Source organism: Urtica dioica, chromosome 10 (genome assembly GCF_054948205.1).
Source record: "Urtica dioica subsp. dioica isolate 48M chromosome 10, U.dioica_male_clone48M_v1_H2, whole genome shotgun sequence".
NCBI lineage: Eukaryota > Viridiplantae > Streptophyta > Magnoliopsida > Rosales > Urticaceae > Urtica > Urtica dioica.
In genome coordinates, this window is record NC_142765.1 from 23,325,829 (window position 1) to 23,345,216 (window position 19,388).

The 19,388-nt window shown below is 35.2% G+C and overlaps 3 protein-coding genes across 3 annotated transcripts; 2 read left to right on the forward strand and 1 right to left on the reverse strand.

The window, feature by feature from the left end:
- Positions 1-122: 122 nt before the first annotated feature.
- LOC149384189 (COBRA-like protein 4) lies at positions 123-6,863 on the forward strand. The gene is made up of 7 exons (XM_089627998.1): positions 123-131; positions 914-959; positions 4,563-4,642; positions 4,880-5,336; positions 5,738-5,885; positions 6,133-6,410; positions 6,509-6,863. The coding sequence occupies exons 1-7, from the start codon at positions 123-125 to the stop codon at positions 6,799-6,801; spliced, it is 1,311 nt and encodes a 436-aa protein (XP_089484124.1). The 3' UTR covers positions 6,802-6,863.
- On the reverse strand, positions 6,859-10,200 carry LOC149384190 (protein COBRA-like). The gene is made up of 6 exons (XM_089628813.1): positions 9,891-10,200; positions 9,467-9,546; positions 8,185-8,641; positions 7,930-8,089; positions 7,554-7,834; positions 6,859-7,452 (listed from the first exon to the last, which is right to left on the reverse strand). Exons 1-6 carry the CDS (start codon positions 10,078-10,080, stop codon positions 7,160-7,162), a joined length of 1,461 nt encoding a protein of 486 aa, XP_089484939.1. The 5' UTR covers positions 10,081-10,200; the 3' UTR covers positions 6,859-7,159.
- Positions 10,201-15,586: 5,386 nt separating this feature from the next.
- On the forward strand, positions 15,587-18,829 carry LOC149384191 (Transducin/WD40 repeat-like superfamily protein). The gene is made up of 14 exons (XM_089628953.1): positions 15,587-15,791; positions 16,054-16,137; positions 16,211-16,308; positions 16,514-16,586; positions 16,715-16,798; positions 16,947-17,033; positions 17,153-17,223; positions 17,343-17,394; positions 17,493-17,550; positions 17,667-17,767; positions 17,861-18,015; positions 18,143-18,251; positions 18,396-18,452; positions 18,534-18,829. The coding sequence occupies exons 1-14, from the start codon at positions 15,690-15,692 to the stop codon at positions 18,687-18,689; spliced, it is 1,287 nt and encodes a 428-aa protein (XP_089485079.1). The 5' UTR covers positions 15,587-15,689; the 3' UTR covers positions 18,690-18,829.
- Positions 18,830-19,388: the final 559 nt, after the last annotated feature.

Genomic DNA, 19,388 nt, shown 5'->3' on the forward strand with positions numbered 1-19,388 from the left:
ATTCCCAAGAATAATATATTTATATCCCCCCTTCTTATAATTGTTGAAACCTCACATGGTTTCACGTATCAACTACTTCATTATACATAAATTAAAATTAAATCAATTCTAAAATACAAGTAATGAGGAAGGTAAAGTGGTGGACTCGGTAATCCTAGTGGGAAAATATGTGCGGTCACACAGCAATATAAAAATAAATGAATAAATAAGACAAGCTGTCAAAGTAGTAGTTGGCTATTTCTTTTCCAACCTATCATTCCCGTTTATCATGGAAATAATCTTTAATTAGAAAAGCTTACTAACAAACCACAATCATATGACCAAACCCTTTGTCTCGTTCTATTCGGGTTTTTTATTTTCAAAAAAATTACAAATGAATAATTAACACTTTGTAAGGATAATCATATATATATGTTTATGATATGCACTCCTAAATAAATCGATTTTCTTCGTCTAACCTATGTTTGATGAAAAAAAAATTACTACTGTTGGAAGGTAGTTAAAGTAAAATTTTAATATATTGTGTATTTTTTAAATTTTCAAAATAGACGTATATATGCTTCACATCTTTCATATAACTAGACAATGAGACATCAAAGCCAGGAAAGTGACTCACTGAAAACATTTAAAATTACATATTTATTAGCCATCAATCTTATATGTCCTCGTGTGTTAGCTGGAGTATGTTAAGTAATTCATTTTTTCAGTCAATGAAAACATTTCTAAACCATTTGATCGTTCAGGATATTGTATCAGAGCAATAATCTAACATTGTTTCTTTAGCTGTTAGCTCTAGCTCCATCAATTGATCTTCAGACTGCTTAATTAAGAGACTGTTTTCTCGGTCATCGAACATGGAAGAACAAAGAATTCCATAGACTCAAAGCTCATTTTTTGTGGTAGCATCTTAAAGATCTTCCATCGATGGTCTTCTAAGTTGGTCCTATTTTCGTCTCACGGTTTCTTCACCGTTCGTGATATACATATATAAAATTTATATAATTTTATACACTCATCAAATTTAAATTGGTGAAACATCCAATAAAGCCAAATTACCATTTTTTTCCTGAAGGAACTCTGTTTTTTTTTTTTTTCCTTTTCCCCTCTCTAACGTCTAACCCAAAATAATTCCTTAGATAACGAATGGAATTGGAATATATAAAAATGGGAATGAATAGGGACGAACCTGGTACATTTGTTTGGGAAAGTTATAGAAGTCATAGATGGTGTCGTTAGTTTTGACGGCGTTGACCGTGGGAACATCGGTTTCCCAGTGAGCGGAGATAACGAGGATGGAATTGGGTGTGTGAGGGTACACCGTATCCTTCCACGACTTCAGAAAGTGCCTCGCCGGAAGGCTATCGTCAATCGACAGCGTCGGTGATCCGTGTGATATGAAGAAAGTCTCATTTATCATTCCCATCTCGAATCTCTCTTTCTCAGGAATCTTTTATTTTCTTTTTCTGTTGCGTGATATATTTATAGTCTACAAGGCGTGTGTATTCAACTACCCGTGAATTTTTTTTTTTTTTTTTCAACCACCCCTAAAGTTTAAGAAACAGGGAAATTAGGTAATGTCTTCTAGAAGAAATGTCCTTTATATTTAGAGATAACGAGTTAGAGACCCGCGTCGTTGCCGTGGAAAATTAAATTCTTATATATTTATTTTTATGTAAGATATAAAGATGCGTGTAATTTATCAAAATTAATATAAACTATATATTTTTGTTGACCTATAAATATTGTATGTATTTATACACGTGTGTATGCTTGCGTGTTTGTGTTGATTTTGATCTCAATATGAACATGTAAAGTATATAAATTGTTTATGTATGCAAGTGACAAAGTTATTGTTGAAGTTTTATAATGATACCTTTGCTAAGTTTTTTTGGTAACTAATAATATCATTAATGATGATGATGATCATCGATCATAATTCTTTTTTTTTTTAGTAGAGGCACTATCGGTTAGGATTACATGATATATTAGCAGTGCAAAGCGTAGGTGACACTATCGGTCAAGATTACATAGTAGGTAGCACTACTAGCCAAGATTACATACTTATTAGAATAAATCCTACGGGGCATGCATTTCTACATCCCATGGGGGCTTGAACCCATGACCTCTCCGTCGAGGTGTGTGTGGGATTACCGCTAGACCAAGCTAGCTACCACATCATCGATCATAATTCTTATCATAATTAAAATTATATGACATAATTAGTCTAAAAATATTGCGATTCGTTAATAATTTTTTAAATATGTAATTAATATCTTTTAGTTATAAGTTATATCTAGCTAAATATATATGTGAAACAAGGAGATTTATTTAAAACATGTATATGTCATTTTCTTTGATAGAAAAATATTTTTTTAACAGCTTAAAAAATAGACTCATCGAATTTAATATATTACTTATTATTTATCTATACCTTGAGATTTGAGAGAGTAATTTTTTTGTATATTCACAAAATAAAAAAATCAACTCAGCTTGCATATTTAGTGGGTCAAGAAGAACCAATGTAGCCAATGAAAAATTTGCAGTGTGACAGACCCACTAACATTTTTATTTTGTCACATTAATTGGAGAAAAACAACATTTGTCGTAAATGAAATTTATAACTTATTAGGTCATTCCAAACATCACGTTATTTAAATAGTTTTGGCAAAATACATACTGTAAAAACTACAATATTTTCCTACTTCATTTTAGTATATATATAATGGATGACTATGTTAAAGAGATTCTCAATATCATGTCGTGTTGTGGCTATTGTTATCGTTTCGGAACTCAGATTTACTGGTATACGGTGGTAAACCAGTGATATATTGTGGAATACAGAAAAGTAAAAGGTAAACTGTGTTGTTGAAGTTATCGTTACTGTCGAAAAATATCGTTACCGTATTTATTGAAAGGAATTGAGAGAAAAAAATATTTATAAAAGCTCATACATAATGAAAATAGTCTACAATATCTTCATCACATTAGGTATTTAACTATAAATATTTGAATTTAAAAAAAAGGCGAAATTGCCAATGGGTTCCGAACCCTAATCTCTTGGGTATTTGAATTCAGCGAAAAAATATTTATAAAACCTAGGTAATGAAAATAGTCTACAATATCTTTATCACATTAGGTATTTAACTATAAATATTTGAATTTTAAAAAAAGGCGAAATTGCCAATGGGTTCCGAACCCTAATCTCTTGGGTATTAGAGTTAAGTCCAATCAATTGAGCTATTACATCTTTAAGTTTATATCAGTATACTTATTTTATTTATTAATATATAATATATTTATTTTTTAATAATTATATATTTACATATACTAATTAGTTTTTAGTTGGGGACCCGTGCATCTATTGGTCCTCCGTAGCTCCGCTCTTGCCTATCTCAACCAAACATAAGAATTTGCATGAATTAATTTGTTCCGAAGAGTGAACCTCACTCAATTGTTTGCCACAAAACAACCCATTAATGAAAATAAATAATTTTTATTTCATATTTCTCCAACAACTACTGTGATCAGATCGCATATAGTCCAGCGGCTCAGTCTGTTAAGTGTCATCACAAACGTATCAAAAGGAGAAACTATAATTTTTCATCACAAAATGTAAAACTGTTCACCGCTGTATGTAAATGTAACTATGATTAATAAGCTTCACGTTTGCACATCACTCTCATCCTCGAGCTTTTCCATCATTATCCGAACAAAACTAGATATAGTAAGGTGGTATTGAGATCTGTTATATATGTGATCCTTTTTGGACAGATATAAAGTGCAGTATTGATATATGAAGAAAAACAAAAAGCAGAAATGCGAGTATCAGATTAGATGAGATATCAATAGCAAGTGTACCTGAAATCTAATAGGTGAAATATCTTGATCAATTCACTTTCAGTGCAGTTTTGTATGCTAGTTTTTCCTCTCTATATAACATGATCAAGTGTAGTGCACGTATTGTAACCTCTCAACTCCTGATTAGCTCGAGATCAGAGATTTCTAAAAAAACCAAAAAAAAAAAAAAAATAATAGTGAACGACACAATGATTCATAAAATCTTGCACAACAGCCATTCACTTCATGGGCTTAAGTTCATTTTCTCGACCTTATTGTGCTTCATACTAGTATCCCCAACATGTAATGTCTCATTTTCCCTTCTTCTTCTCTTTTTTTTTTTTTTAGAAAATTACAAAAATAATGTTTTTAAAGTACAATGCTATAAAGAAAAATAGTTGCTTAAAAATCCTTTCAAATATAGTAATTATTTTCAAATTGTAAACAGTTATTTAATATTATTTTCTTTGTAAATGAAACGGTACTAAACAATATGTAACCCAAAACAATAGACAAATTTTGTTTTTTAAAACTCGTAAGCATCATTTTACCACTTATCAGACACTATTTTCTTGATAAAAACATTATTCTTGCGATTAATTTCATGGAACACTATCACATGCCATTGGATTTTTTTTTTTTTTTTTTTTTAAATGATGTTCTTGTTATTAGCACACCTTATACTTTTGTCGTTCTGATATTGATGTATTTTTGTTTCTTTTAAGCTGCCTATGACCCTCTGGACCCACATGGAAATGTTTCAGTGAGATGGGATGTCATTTCTTGGACAGCAGATGGTTATGTGGTAAGGTCTAAATAAGTATAAAAAAATTAAAAATTAAAAAAATAATTGGCATGTACAATTATCCAAATAAGTGTATGAAAACTGTTATTCATCATCGGTTAGTGGACCGCTAATGTGAGATAACAAGTGGAATCCACTTGTCAAGTGAGACTCATGCATATCTCACATCAGCGGTCCGCTGACCGACGATAAGTATCAATTTATAAATATGTATAAATTTGACAATGGTGACACTAGGCCTCGGTAACGATACAAAACTTCCAACTGTTCCGGCACTTCATGAGCCCCGGGTGGAAACTAGGGTGGACGTGGGCGAAGAAGGAGATAATCTGGTCGATGCTTGGAGCGCAAGCAACGGAGCAAGGAGACTGTTCCAAGTTCAAAACGGCGATTCCTCACAGCTGCAAGAGGAACCCGATGGTGGTCGACCTTTTACCCGACACCCCTTACAACCAGCAATTCAGCAATTGTTGCAAAAGCGGCGTCCTCGCCTCGTGGGGCCAGGACCCTTCAGCCTCGGTCTCTGCATTTCAGATCTCGGTCGGCCTTTCGGGAACCTCCAATAAGACCATTAAGATTCCCAAGAATTTTACCATGCTCGGCCCGGGTCCCGGCTACACTTGCGGGCCCGCGAAGCACGTGCCCTCCTCGCACTTCCTCTCGGCCGACGGCAGGCGAAAAGCGCAAGCACTAAGTGAGTTCTTTGATTTTTCGCATGCCAATGACTTTCTTTGAATCTTAATCTTATTAGGAGGGATAGATTAGTAATTTAATTTAGTTAGTCATGATGTTACAATGGAGTAGCAAAAAAGAAGTGGTCGTGGTAACTAGCTTGATCTAGTAGTAATTCCACAGCACTTTCAAAATGGAGGTTGTGGATTCAATCCCCACCGACCGACAGCAAATACCCTTAAAAAAAACAAAACAAAAAAAGTGGTTGACCTAGTTGGGTCGCGGACATCATTTTGAGATCGTGGACTTAAGTCACAACTGGGATTTACTTCTCGAAATTGTGAGTTTATAAATAATATGATCGGTTGCGGTCTAATTTTGCACAACTTTGCCAATAATTAATTAGGCTACTATGTGTTTCAGTGACATGGAATGTGACATGCACTTACTCGAAGTTTTTGGCGACGAAGAACCCGAGCTGTTGTGTTTCACTGTCATCGTTCTACAGCGAGAAACTTGTTCCTTGCCCTGGTTGTGCTTGCGGTTGTCAAAGCAACAACACTTGCATCATGTGAGTCCTTGTAAGGATTAAATACCATTAGCCAGAAAAAAAAAAAAAAAAAAAAAAAAAAAAAACCAACATTATCATAAAATGAAACCATTAGCCAATCATCAACCACTGACATTTTAATCCTCGAGCCTACAGACTCGATTTACCGCATCAAAATTGTCTCCCGTATAATATAAAACGCAACGAGACAAACGTCTTTAACATTTTTGTCAATAAATGTAGCTCTGAAATTTACTTGAACAAACAGGTACAACTCTACCCTGTTAGAAAAGCCGGGAATAAATACGCCGAAGAAGGATAATTCGCCATTGATACAATGCACGAAGCACATGTGCCCTATAAGGATTCACTGGCACCTCAAGCTTAACTACGAGGCGTATTGGAGGGTCAAGATCGCCATTACAAACTTTGACTTTCGGAAGAATTACAGCGACTGGACGCTTGTTATCCAACACCCGAATCTCAACAATGTCACCCGAGTGTTCAGCTTCAACTACAAGTCTCTGCTTCCCTACCAAGCCATCAGTGAGCCATCTTCTTTTTTTTTTTCTTCCCACAAAACCCCAAAACACAATGATTTCCTTCCAATCCCAGGTCTCAACTCTCAATGATTATTGTTACAGATGACACAGGGATGTTCTACGGAATGAAATTCTTCAACGACTACCTAATGGAAGCTGGTCCGTACGGGAATGTCCAGACCGAACTTCTCATGGAGAAAGACAAGGCAGCGTTCACGCTGAGGCAGGGTTGGGGATTTCCCCGGAGAGTTTACTTCAACGGCGAAGAGTGTATGTTACCCCAACCCGACCAATACCCGTCCCTCCCGAACTCGGGCCCGAGTCTGGCATGGTCTAGAAGCTTCTCGAAAGCTCTAGCCGGGCCGCTTCTAATGATGTTTTTATGGGTTTTGTGATCATTATACTCTTACTTATGGCATATCATGAAATAACATTGGTAAAGAACTCAGATGTGGTCATTTATCAAACTGTGATTTTATAGAATTCTCTTACAATGCTTATGACATTTTTTTCAATTGTTGATATTCTACAGATAAATATGGCAAACTGTATATAAATTATAAATAAAATTTCCACAAACAAACCTATATCTAAACCCCCTCAAAAGAAACAAAAAATAAAAATCGCGGAGGGAGAGTCGAACTCGTGCACATCAGATTACTAGTGAAAGTGGACCTCAATCGCTTCTTTAGAGATACTCGTCCAAAAGAAGATTCGGTTTTCTTACGTTTTCCCTGGTAGTTGTGACTGAGCTTATGCATTGGAAAGTAAGAGCATGAAAGCTGCGAGTAGAGTCAAGCCTATACGAAGCACGGAGGCCATTGGACGAGGACTAGAATTGGGCAACCATGGATAGGAATCCGGAGGAGGCATCACACAGTTGTCTCCGTTGAAATAGATCCTCCGCGGAAAAGCCCATCCTTTCTCAAAAGTGAAAGTTGATTTGTCCTTTCTGAAAAGAAGCTCCGACTGCACGTTTCCGAGCGGGCCGGCTTGGTTGAGGAAATCGTTGTAAAACTTGACCCCCCACAACATCGCAGTGTCGTCTGCAAAAGAGTAAAAAAAAAATTGTTAGCCTTCCAAGGGAAGAAGAAGAAGAAAGAAAGTTTTTTTTATTTGTTATTATTAGTATTATTAAATGACTTACTTAAGCCTTCATAAGGAGTGAGAGGCTTGTAATTAAAGCTGAAAATCTGGGTGATATTGTCGAAGTTGGGATGTTGCACAACCAGATTCCACTGAGTGTAATTCATTCTGTAATTGAAATTCGTGATCGAGACTTTCACTCTCCAGTACTCCTTGTAGTTGAGCTTAACGTGCCAATGGATACGGATCGGACACATATGGCTTGTACACTGCACAAGAGGTGTGTTGATGAGGCTTTTCGCAGGGCTCGACAAGACCGAAGCTAAATGAGGAGTGTCCGGACTGCAACGCAATATCATCCAAAAAAATTAGAAAAAATTAAATTAAATCATTGATAAAAAAACAAATTTAAAAAAAAAAAAAAGACAAGAACTTACTCTACACAACCCCCGGCATCTGTACTGTTGCTCTGGCAGCCACATGTGCAGGTTGGGCAGTTCACTATAGTGTTGTTGTAGAAGGAAGAGAGAGAAACACAGCACGTCGGTGTCTTCTGAGCGAGAAATTGCGAGTACGTGCACGTCACATTCCACGTCACTGCCCGGCCCCCCCAAAAATAAAATAAAAAAATTAATAATAATATTCAAATCACATTCGTGCAAGTGACATTTCAACGTGTCAAACAAACATACTCAGAGCTTGGGTGTAACGCCTTTTGTCATTAGTGCTGAAGCGAGTGGGCTTGACGATCTTGGCGGGCCCGCAGGTGTATCCGGGGCCGGGGGCCCTGAGGGTGAAGTTCTTGGGAAGCTTGACGGTCTTGTTGGTGGTGCCGGCCCCGCCGACGCTGACCTGGAACGAGCTGGCGGCGTTGGAGGGGTCCTGGGCCCACGAGTTGAGGACGCCGCCTTTGCAGCAATTCGCGATCTGCTGGTTGTAAGGGGTCCCGGGCAAGAGGTCGACCACCGTCGGATCTTTCTTGCAGCAATGAGGGGTGTTCCCTTTGAACTTCGAGCAATCGCCTTGCTCCGTCGTCTGAGCCCCGACCATGCTCCATATCACCTCCTTCTTCGCCCAAGTCCAACCCATCGTCCAACCCGGCGCCTGTATGTGCCGATACTGTTGGAAGTTGAACATCGTAACCACCGCCTGATATTCCATCATAACAACCACACCACCCAAATCATTTTCATTCAGAAAAAATGTTGATTCATTAGCAAAATAGCCAAAGTTTAAAGTTTTCAGCAAAATCGCCAAAGTTTTTAAATTCTGTAGATTTTACACAAGCAATTTATCCGTTTTTAAAAAAATTTAATCATAGGGTCAAAAATATTATTAAAACCCGGTACTTGCACATTTTGGCTATTTCCCTAATGTTAGACAAACCTTTTGTATTTTGCAAATCCATTAATTTCATTTGGTTATTTAGCTAAAACACACTTTAATTTATCAATTGCATTCATTATTAAGTAGATTTTTTGTTTGGGTTCGAGACATTTGGGGAACTTGAAAGACTAGCAATCGCTCGGTGGATACCCTTTGGAGAGGCTAGACCAACCATTCTTAGGTGGGAAAATTTTGAGTTTTTTGCAAAATAGTGGAGGTTTTTAAATTGAAGTGACCAGAGCCGCAAAGCTTTAACCAAATATAACTCACCCGCTTTCAAATTCAAATATGCAGTTAAACACACTCGAATAACGAGTACACTGTATAGTGGGAAAGCTCGGCCGTTTTGCTAAAACGTCTGTCCAACTTGACTGTTCTCCAAAATTTCTTTTTGTTTTATTTGTACAGAATCTTTAAGAACGCAACACAAGGTTCGGAATTCTGTGTGGAATCGGTATCGAATCCTTTGATTCCTTCTTGTTAGTTTTTGTTTCTGTTTTGTTTTGAAGGAAGCTTTGGATAACTTTGACAGATTTCAAGCCACTTCACTTAAAATGATTAGCAAATTACAAAAGAACAAATACTTACAACATATCCGTCAGGACTCCAACTCATAACGTCCCACTTGATTGTGATATTCCCAGTTGGATCGAGCGCATCGTATGCATCTATGTACCAATACAAACAAGAAAGAAGAGCATGAAAAAAAAATGATAAATCCGAATATTGAAGATTGAAAATTGAATCTTTAAGCTAATTGAACTAATATTTTTTCTGATACATATTCCTCAACTTGTCCAACGCAACAGAATTCACAGATTAGAACTCTGTTCAACTATCGATTTCACAATAAACACAAACTGAAAACTATAATTCACTCAAATTCTCGAGGAAAATCTTAATTACAGGAAAATGTAATAAAATTAAAAAAATTCAGATGTATCATTTGACAAGAATCCAAAAACAGAAAAAGAAGAGAGACAGTTGGGGAAAATGAAATCTGTGGACTGACCTGTGGGAGTGAAAGTGAGGCAAGAAATGAAAAGGACAAGTAAAATCGTGAAGCTTGAGAGGTTTGAGGAAATGGATCCAGTGGATGATGAGCACTGGAACGCCATTGCTCGACTCAGATTCAGTTCTGAGTTGCTCTCAGTTTCGACGTCAGTTCTGAGTTGCTTGAGATGAGATGTGAGATCTGTCATACACTAGGCAAATAATATAGGAATGACAGAGAGAGAGAGAGAGAGAGAGAGAGAGAGAGGCCTCAAAACACGGCAAGTTGGAAGTGAAAGTGAAAGCCTGTGGAAGTGAACAATGGCACTTATACAACGTCTCGCTGTAAACACCACTCGCTTACGAGAGAGAGAGATTTAGCGGTAATCATTATTCATTTCATGGATATTAATTTCACATGTGTTGTTAATTATTTCCTTAACTTACAAGTACACTTTTGCCCTTCCTTATAGAAAAACAATTTTTTTTTTTATATTCATATGATACAGTTGCGCTCGTATCATGCTTATGTCCGTGCATAGTATCGAGGGACGACAAAAATAGTATTACAGTTTTCAATACTTTACTCGATCTCTTATATTAGGGAAATTTGATAAAATCAAGTCTTATATAATCTCACATTTAAAAAACAAACTCCATCTTAAACGGATCATACAAATCAAACTTTTATTATGAAAATTTATTTGTGTTCTTCAATTTTTTGCTTTAGAATTCGAAGTTTTACACTATATTTCGAAGACTTTATTATTAATTTAAAGTTTATCATTAAAATTTCTTATTATTTTTTTATCTTTAAAAAAAGACAAAATTTTGAACTTATCAATGTCATTTCGAACTTTTTAACAAAATCTTCGAAGTAAAGTGAAAAACTTCGAATTTTTTGGTAAAAAACTAATGAGCACAAAACAAATTTTCACAAAAATAAAGGCATTTTGGACTTTATACATACCCAAAAATTTTAGGGTAATTTAGCAAAATAGCCAATTTAAACGTTGAGAATTGCTAAATAGCCAAGGTTTGGTAAATAGTAGGTAAATAACCATTTTTATATATTTACAAACGTAAATATCAAGTAAATAGCCACTGCCATATTAAGCCACGTCATCATTTATGGCTATTTACTTAATATTTACCAAACCTTGGCTATTTGACAATATCAAACGTTTAAATTGGCTATTTTTCTAATTTTTTGAAAATTTTATTTTCTTGATATCTTCAACATAGAGCTTGATTTACAAATGTAAGGTTCCTGACGTCAGATTTGGTCTCAAGCTTTTGAAAAAATTATAGGATAAAGAAGTGATTGGAAATTTCAAAATATAACTCATTTCCAAGATTTGTGGGGTTTTGAAAATTGCAAGTTGATGTGATGAGCACAAAGGACTTAGTCACCGAAGTGAGGTTGTGACGTCATTGTTGAAGAGCATAAACAGTCGAGGTATTGCATCGATCGCAAAGAGTTAGAGGCCAGAATTGGCAGAGAAACATTTCAAAAAGTTTTGCATTGCTCTGATTAGAATCCGGTAAAGACGTACAATCCTAGAGGGAGTGCTAGACGAGGCCACAACAAATACGCAAAACCTTTTCATATTTGAAGTCGACCTAACAATGATATCTCTCTTTGTCCATACTTATCTTGGAACATATTCGAAGTGACGTTCATATAACAAGCAGACATATGCACCAATTTGATTGCCTAAGAAATGATGGATGACTTCTGTCACGACAAAAACTAGGAGGCCGTGGATTTGAAGCCACAAACTTTAGAACTAGGAACCTTCATCTTTCCTTTCATCAAACATACAAATTTGTAAATTATGAGAGCTTTAACGAAATGTCATAGTTCATTGGAAGAACCTTTGGTTTGTTTGAATCTTGTTTAAAATTTAAAATAATTATAAAAAAATCGGGTACTGATTGAGTGAAATCGATTTAGCTTTTAAATTCTTTAGAGAAACGAAAAGATCCTTGAAAAAATTTAAACGTACTAGTTTAGCCATCCGAGGTTTAACTAGACATCTTCATTTTTGTCTTGAATACATGCATCTTCAAGACTCACAATCTTATCCTCTTTCGGGAGACCAAATTTTACATATTTTTATTCTTATATTCGTTTAAAATATTTTTTTTACACTATGTATCATTTTAAAACATTCAATTAAAAAAAACACTTTTTAACATAAAATATTGGGTTTAATAATCAGGTGACCATAACTTGTACATCTACATCTCATTTTACTCTTCGTAGTTGGTCAATTCGACAAAAATTCTCCATTATGGGTTTCTAAGTGAATAATGTAATATTCATATATCAGTTTATAATGTTTAAATACATGCGTGTAATATGCACGTAAAAGAAGGGTATTTTGGGAAAACAAAGGCATTCGTCATGAACGTGATCAAATTTTAGTAGTTTATAAACTTTATATATTGTAATTAGAATAAGTAAGAGACTGTTAGAGCGGACAGCAAAGATGTAGGTCCCACGTGCATTTTGTTATCTGTCGGTGGAGATCGAATACAATGACTTGTTCTTTGAGAAAGAGAATATTAAACAAAAAAAATCAAATAATGTTTTAGGGGTTTTGCCTTATAATTCTCCTTTTTATGTAATGTACTAATCTCTCTTTTATTCTTACTCTTACCCACCAAATTCAATTATTTTATTTGGATCATCAAGTTCCATTATTTTTTCTTTTGTCCAATTATTTGGCGTTCTCGTTTACACTCAGCAAATGAACAAATGATATGGACTCTATTTCTTACATATTTTAATTATAATAATTTTCAAAAATTATAATTGTGACTACGTAATGAAATTTGTATTCATTAAAATAGTCCTACCGACAGTTTTATTTCTCAATTGGGGCCCAGAGGATTACAAATACATAATAAGCTTTAAATTCAGATTTGTTAACTCCTTGGCTACCTACAAAGTCTATGAACAATAATACATAAATCAGTCCTTCTAAATTTTCAACTATTAATGTAGTTAAGATTTCACATGTAAGGGATGGTTCCTTTTTTTAATCAGAACTTCTTTTCTTCGAGGTTTTTATAATCAGAACTTCTTTGAAAGCTATTGTATACCCGATTCTTGATTATTTTGTTTCCTAACAGATTGATGTTTTTAAATAGTTGTCTTATAAACTTTTTGTATGATATTGTTTTAATTCTCGGTTTTTTCCTAATCATATCTATTTATATATATGTTCAATGAGAATATTTTTGGATGAAACTATTAATTCGTCATTTTGCAATCGGGAATAAAACGACACAAAGACAACTACGCCAACTCCACAAACCAATACTTAATATCAAGGATTAACCCAAGTCCAAAATTCTTGAAAGAGATTTGGTCAAAAGAAGCTAAAAAAACATCACAAATGTGTAAAATCATATAAATAGATATGATTAGGAACTGTGTTGGTAAGTTGAGAAAAACCAAGGACTAGGCTCTCTCATTGTAATACTTCACCACCGGAAGCTAGAAACGATATGAATTGTAATTATCCACGATCCACTAAGCAAACATGAATATAGAGAAAATTTGAGAGACTTCGATCACTTTGTTTAACGATGTACCCTACCGAACTCCGCTAACCTATCGGGATTGCAATCTTATTTATAGATAAGGTTATTTTGGATAGCGTCCATCATCCATAGCATATACGTGGATGGTCTATGTCTGCATGATCGATCGGGTAAGGTGGTGGATTAAGATCGATTGCTCGGTTTCGATTCCACTTTTTCAGGGTCATATTCACTAAGTGTTCTTCTTCGTCTAATTCAACCTCTTATTTCTCCTTTTAATCTATATCGCTTTTTTCATCATCTTCCACATCTCTTTCCACACAAGTCCTTAGACGTCAAGCCATGGAATCAAGGGGCCCTCCTCAACATAAAATCTCATGATGTTGGGTAATATGGAATATCTGCTTGATCATGAAATCGATGTCCACTACTACAAAAAAAGACCTTTAGTCGCTTCTAAAGGTCGAAAAATTGCTTACCTTTAGAAGCGACTCGCTTCTAAAGGTCAGTCGCTTCTAAACCAAAAATTTGACGCCAAAAATGGTTCACACGAAATGACGGAAAAAGTTTAGAAGCGACATTTGAAGCGGATTGTCGCTTCTAAAAGTCATTTTTGTAATAGTGGACCTCCTACTTCTTTTTGCAACTCCACTAAGACAATCTCGAGGGTTTCCAACTCCTTTGTCATGTTGACGGGAGTGGCTGAGTCGGTTGTGCTATACTCCATATTCACCAAATAATAGGGTTTGTCTGTCAAGGGCTCAAGAGACATGCTTTGATCAGCTCTAGCGTTGTTTGGAGATTTGGATTAGATGATTCTTCACCCTTTATTTTTTGAAGAGAAGGAGCCTACATGCCAACATCCATAAACTATCTTTGTTTTATGCTTCAACCAATATGAGTAGTGACACTCTTATCTCTTTGCATAGATTGAATAATTTATAAATAAAAATTCTAGTATTAGCAAAAAAAATTGTGCGAGCAAAAAAAATTGTGCGAAACACAATTTCTATTTGATTTTAAACAAAAATTTCACAAAATCATGCAAGCGTCTTAGGCTGATGCAAAACTCGGAGGCTATTGGATTAGATATTGTAATTATACTATAAGTGCTGAATTTTTTTTGGTGATTTTTGTTGATGAGTTAGGGTCTTGGATAAGGGTGATTGGCTGCAATAGAGATATGTATATATATGGCTCTCTGTATGAAAGTTAATATATATATATATAATTAATTTGAAATACGTCATATGCATAACTCGATTTTGAATGAATGAATTCTATTGTTTAGTTTAAATGGTCTGTTTTATTTTTTTTTTTAATATCAATTTTAGTACTAATATAATAGATATTGAACTTTTTTTTAAAATAACAATAAAAAAATCAATTTTAGTACCAATATAAAAGATATTGAATTTTTTAAAAAAAATTAGCAATCATCGCTTGCTCGATGTCTAAAAATTGATTTGTTGCTTTTGTAAAAAGTGACGCACCACTGTTATCCCCTGATAATCTCTACGCGACTCCATATGAAGCGTAGTTTTCTAAAAAAAAGAAAAAAGATATGTAAACGATAGGATGTTACCCGATGCAACGTTTTCCCCGAACGTCCATGTCTCTTAATCAGACGTCCTCTTCTCATTCCTCGTTTTGGACGGCTCGATCTTTCTTTTCTTTGCATCATTGAGAGAGCCTGTAACTCGTCAAAATCCAGACTTGGTTTTGTATATTTTACAATATTTTGTCGTCATTTTTTTCATCAAACAATTTAATTTAACGTCATTTTTGTTTGTTTGTTTGAGTTTTTATGCACTTTTAATGTTATACCACTTTTTCATCCACTATTCCATTTTTTGGGACCATGAAAACGAAAAGTTTGTTACAATTAGTCAAACTCTTAATTTTTTTATTTTATTTTATTTAGAAAATAGTCAATCAGACTCGCACTAAATTAATTAATACGGGCTTGGCGAAGCATTTTTTAATAAAATAAAATTTTAACTAATTTTTTTTTTAATGTTAAAAAAAACGGTAGACTATTAGCCTAGTATTCCACCTGAACGGGGTTCTACTTCTATAAGTTTCATTTTTCGCGGTCGAGTCGATTTTCTCATTTCGTTCCCATTTGGGTTAGTCGTGTTTTAGGGGGGTCGTGACGGGCAATTTTGACTCGGTGGTCAAGTTCGACAGTCTGACTCACACACAGAGAGTGTTGTGTTTTGTGTGGAGGTTTTAGGGATTTCGTTGCGTGACCGACTCGGAAATGGAAGGCAACGGCTTCGAGCAGAACATTCAGGATGGGAGGCTCTTCCGACACCTCAATTCTCTCATCGTTGCTCATCTTCGCCACAACAATCTCAATCAGGTCTGTTCTTTCTCGTCCTCTTATATCAGATAAATAGTTCAGTGGAATGGTATTTCGAAATGTGGTTCGGTATTGTGAAACACACACACGCATTAGATTCACAAATTGAATTCTTGAAAGCACATGACATAGGGAAAGATTGGAGCCGGTAATATTTTTGAGAAAAAAGTAAGAAACGTTGCGTTTTGCGTTCATTTCAACTCGATGGAGTGTTTTATTTATCAGATTGGAGTGTTTATTGACGGTCCTGAGTTTCTTACAGGCTGCAACGGCGGTCGCTTCTGCAACGATGACACCGTTGAATATCGATGTCCCGGCTAATAGACTTCTTGAGCTCTTTGCTAAGGTCTGTGGTTCAATTTTATGTTTCGAGTAAATAAACGAGACCAGCCTTGGTGCTGGGTCTGAAACTAGAACAGGGTCTTGCAGTTGAAAGGGATGAGAAGTTGAGAGGCATTTCTTCATCGGTATTGCGTGACTTGAATTCAGCTTCTCACGCTACTCCCGTTGATTTTAGGTAATCTACACTACATTTTAATACACTCCATTGGCTCTGTTGAATTTTTTGTTTTTTGTTTTTTGTTTTTTTTCAATGCATTCTTAATCGAGTGGGTTAATTTAGACAACGTATTGTTAAGAATTGGGTTCTAATAATTCAGTAATGATTAAGGAAGCTTTCGAGCTCTTGATGCTGATATGCGTCTATTTCTTTGTCTTATCAGTTCTGTGCAAGGTACAAAAGGTTTGTCTAAGATTTTTCCGAAGCATGAGACGAGGCATCTTTCGGAGCACAAGGTGATCAGAGTATATTAAAGAATTTCGCATGATATTGAAAATAGCCTGTCTTTTGGTTGTTCTTCAAGAGAAAATACTTACTAGGGGACTTTCTTGGTTAGTTTGGTTTGACGTATCAAATCTTCTAGAATGTTGCCAGGTGTGCAAGGTTTAGTCCTGATGGAAAGTATATCGCCACTGGAAGTACTGATACATCGATTAAGCTTTTTGAGGTGCCATTTTTTTAATCTTTTAACTCTCTTTTTTTTCCTTCCTTAATATAAAGATTTTTATGTCGGTTTCACGAGCTTGTTAAACGTGTAACTAATCCCAGTTACTTTTTCTTTTTTTTTTTTTTTTTTTTTTTTTTTCCTGTTAAAGGTAGCAAAAATCAAGCAAATGTTGCTGCCAGAGGCAAGAGACGGTCCGGTGCGACCTGTAATTCGGACATTTTATGACCACACTGATGTAAATTTGCACTCCTAGTTTTGTCTCTCGTTTCCCTTCAAAGAAATATTAATATCTTCTCAATCGTGTTGCAAATTCTAAAGCTTTTGTGTGCTCTTTCCTCTCACTCTCGCGTGCAGGCAATAAATGACTTGGATTTCCATCCTCAAAACACGATTCTAATATCTGGATCTAAAGATCAGACAATAAAGTACAATATCCAGTTTGCGCTCTTATTGCTATCTTTTCCTATACTGATATCTGAAATGTACGTGTCTCCAATTAAGGAGAGAATTCGGAGTATTATTAAAATGCCCGTCATTTTGGTAGGTTCTTTGACTTAACAAAGACGAGTGCAAAGAGAGCATACCGAGTTATCCAGGTTTGCACACCTTCTCATCGCTGTTGGGCGAATCGATTGCCAATAGAGATTTAAAAACATTTAAACTATTGTTTTCTTTTTATTTTTTCTATTTTCAGGACACACACAATGTCCGCTCCGTGTCTTTTCACCCTTCTGGGGATTTTATCTTAGCAGGTAAACCTTGGCATTGTTACGCAAGTGCTAATCGATTAAAGCATCACTTAATTCTAACAATCAGTTATTGACGATGTCTGAAACAAACAAGCAAACAAACAAAATTGAATTAACAGGAACGGATCATCAAATACCTCATCTGTACGATATGAATACCTTTCAATGTTACGTATCGGCTAACGTTCTGGATATTGGTGTTAGTGGCGCAATAAATCAGGCATGTTTAAATTTCTCTGTTTCTCTCCTCTTTTTAGATACATTTTTATTAGCTATATAGCGAGTAAGGCCAGTTTGTTGCATTGGCTATCAGGTTAGATATTCAGCTTCTGGTGGTATTTACGTTACTGCCTCTAAAGACGGTGCGGTTCGAATCTGGGACGGTGTAAATGCTAGTTGTGTACGTTCTATATCCGGGGCACATGGAACATCAGAAACCATTAGTGCAGTCTTTACCAAGGATCAAAGGTTAATATCACGACGTTTATTTTATTTATTGTTTAGTTGTAGTTACCACGAACCTCGTAGGCCAATTAAAATAAAAAAGAGAGTTTTTCCTTTCTGAGACGATTGAATGATTTTTTTTCATTTACAGATTCGTTCTCTCTTGTGGGAAGGATTCATCAGTGAAGCTATGGGAAGTTGGAACTGGAAGATTGGTTAAGCAATACCTTGGAGCTACACATACACAATTGCGGTGTCAGGTAATAATGCAAGATTGCCTGATTTACACGTATTTATTTAGGACCTAATTTTATTACTGTTGCTTGCCGCGTATAAAGCATAATGGATTTCCCTTTGAAAATAATTTGTGACCAATTCTTTCGTTCCACTTCTTCTTTTCGCAGGCTGTTTTCAATGATACAGAAGAGTTCATACTATCGATAGATGAGCCGAAGAACGAGGTCAGTTTGTTGTGCTAAGATGTGCTTCTGATTTGAACGATGTCCTAATTATTTAATATTAATGGGGAAAAAATAATGCAGATTGTAGTGTGGGATGCTTTAACAGCGGAGAAGGTGGCGCGATGGGCTTCAAATCACATTGGAGCGCCTCGTTGGCTTGACCACTCACCGGTCGAGGCATCGTTTGTTTCCTGTGGGACCGACAAATCAATCCGTTTCTGGAAAGAAACTCTCTAAATCTGATTAGCTAGGATGAACTGTTAGAGGGTTGTTTAGCTCTCCATTACATTTGTATTTTTATTTTATTTTTACTTACCTTTTGACATCTGTAAAGTTTATTTTATGATGTTAATTCAACTAATATTTTCCTGTTATAATACGTCTACAGTGGTTATTATTGTTCTTTTTATTTTTTTGCTCATATGTTTTTGTATTTTTTCTTTGTCACAATGACAGTTCTCTATTATCAATCTTGTTGAGCTTAAAAAACAGTTATTGATATCTAGTTCAAAATATTGATTTATTATAATTTGGTTAATAGTTATTGAAATTTAGTTAACAGTTATTAAGTGTAAAATAGACAATTAAAAAATTAAAACAGTTATTTACGAAAACTAAAAAGTTCAACGGTTAATATTGAAAAAAATTACGGAAAACGGCTACCGGAGGATATTTCCACAGTGAGATGTTATAAAACAAAATGTTACCATTTATGGTTGAAAGTTAAAAGAGATCTCGTTGAGACACTATGATATCGGCGAGATTTTAATATTTTGTTAGGAAGTTTCAACACATAAATATTCCAAATGAATAAATGACTTTTATTTATAAATGAATAAATGAGTCTAATTATGGCTTTTAGCTTCATTTGATTGATCCACAAACTATTGCAGTCTCAGAAGTTTTGATCCCCTTAAATTTTCTTAGAAGCAAAAA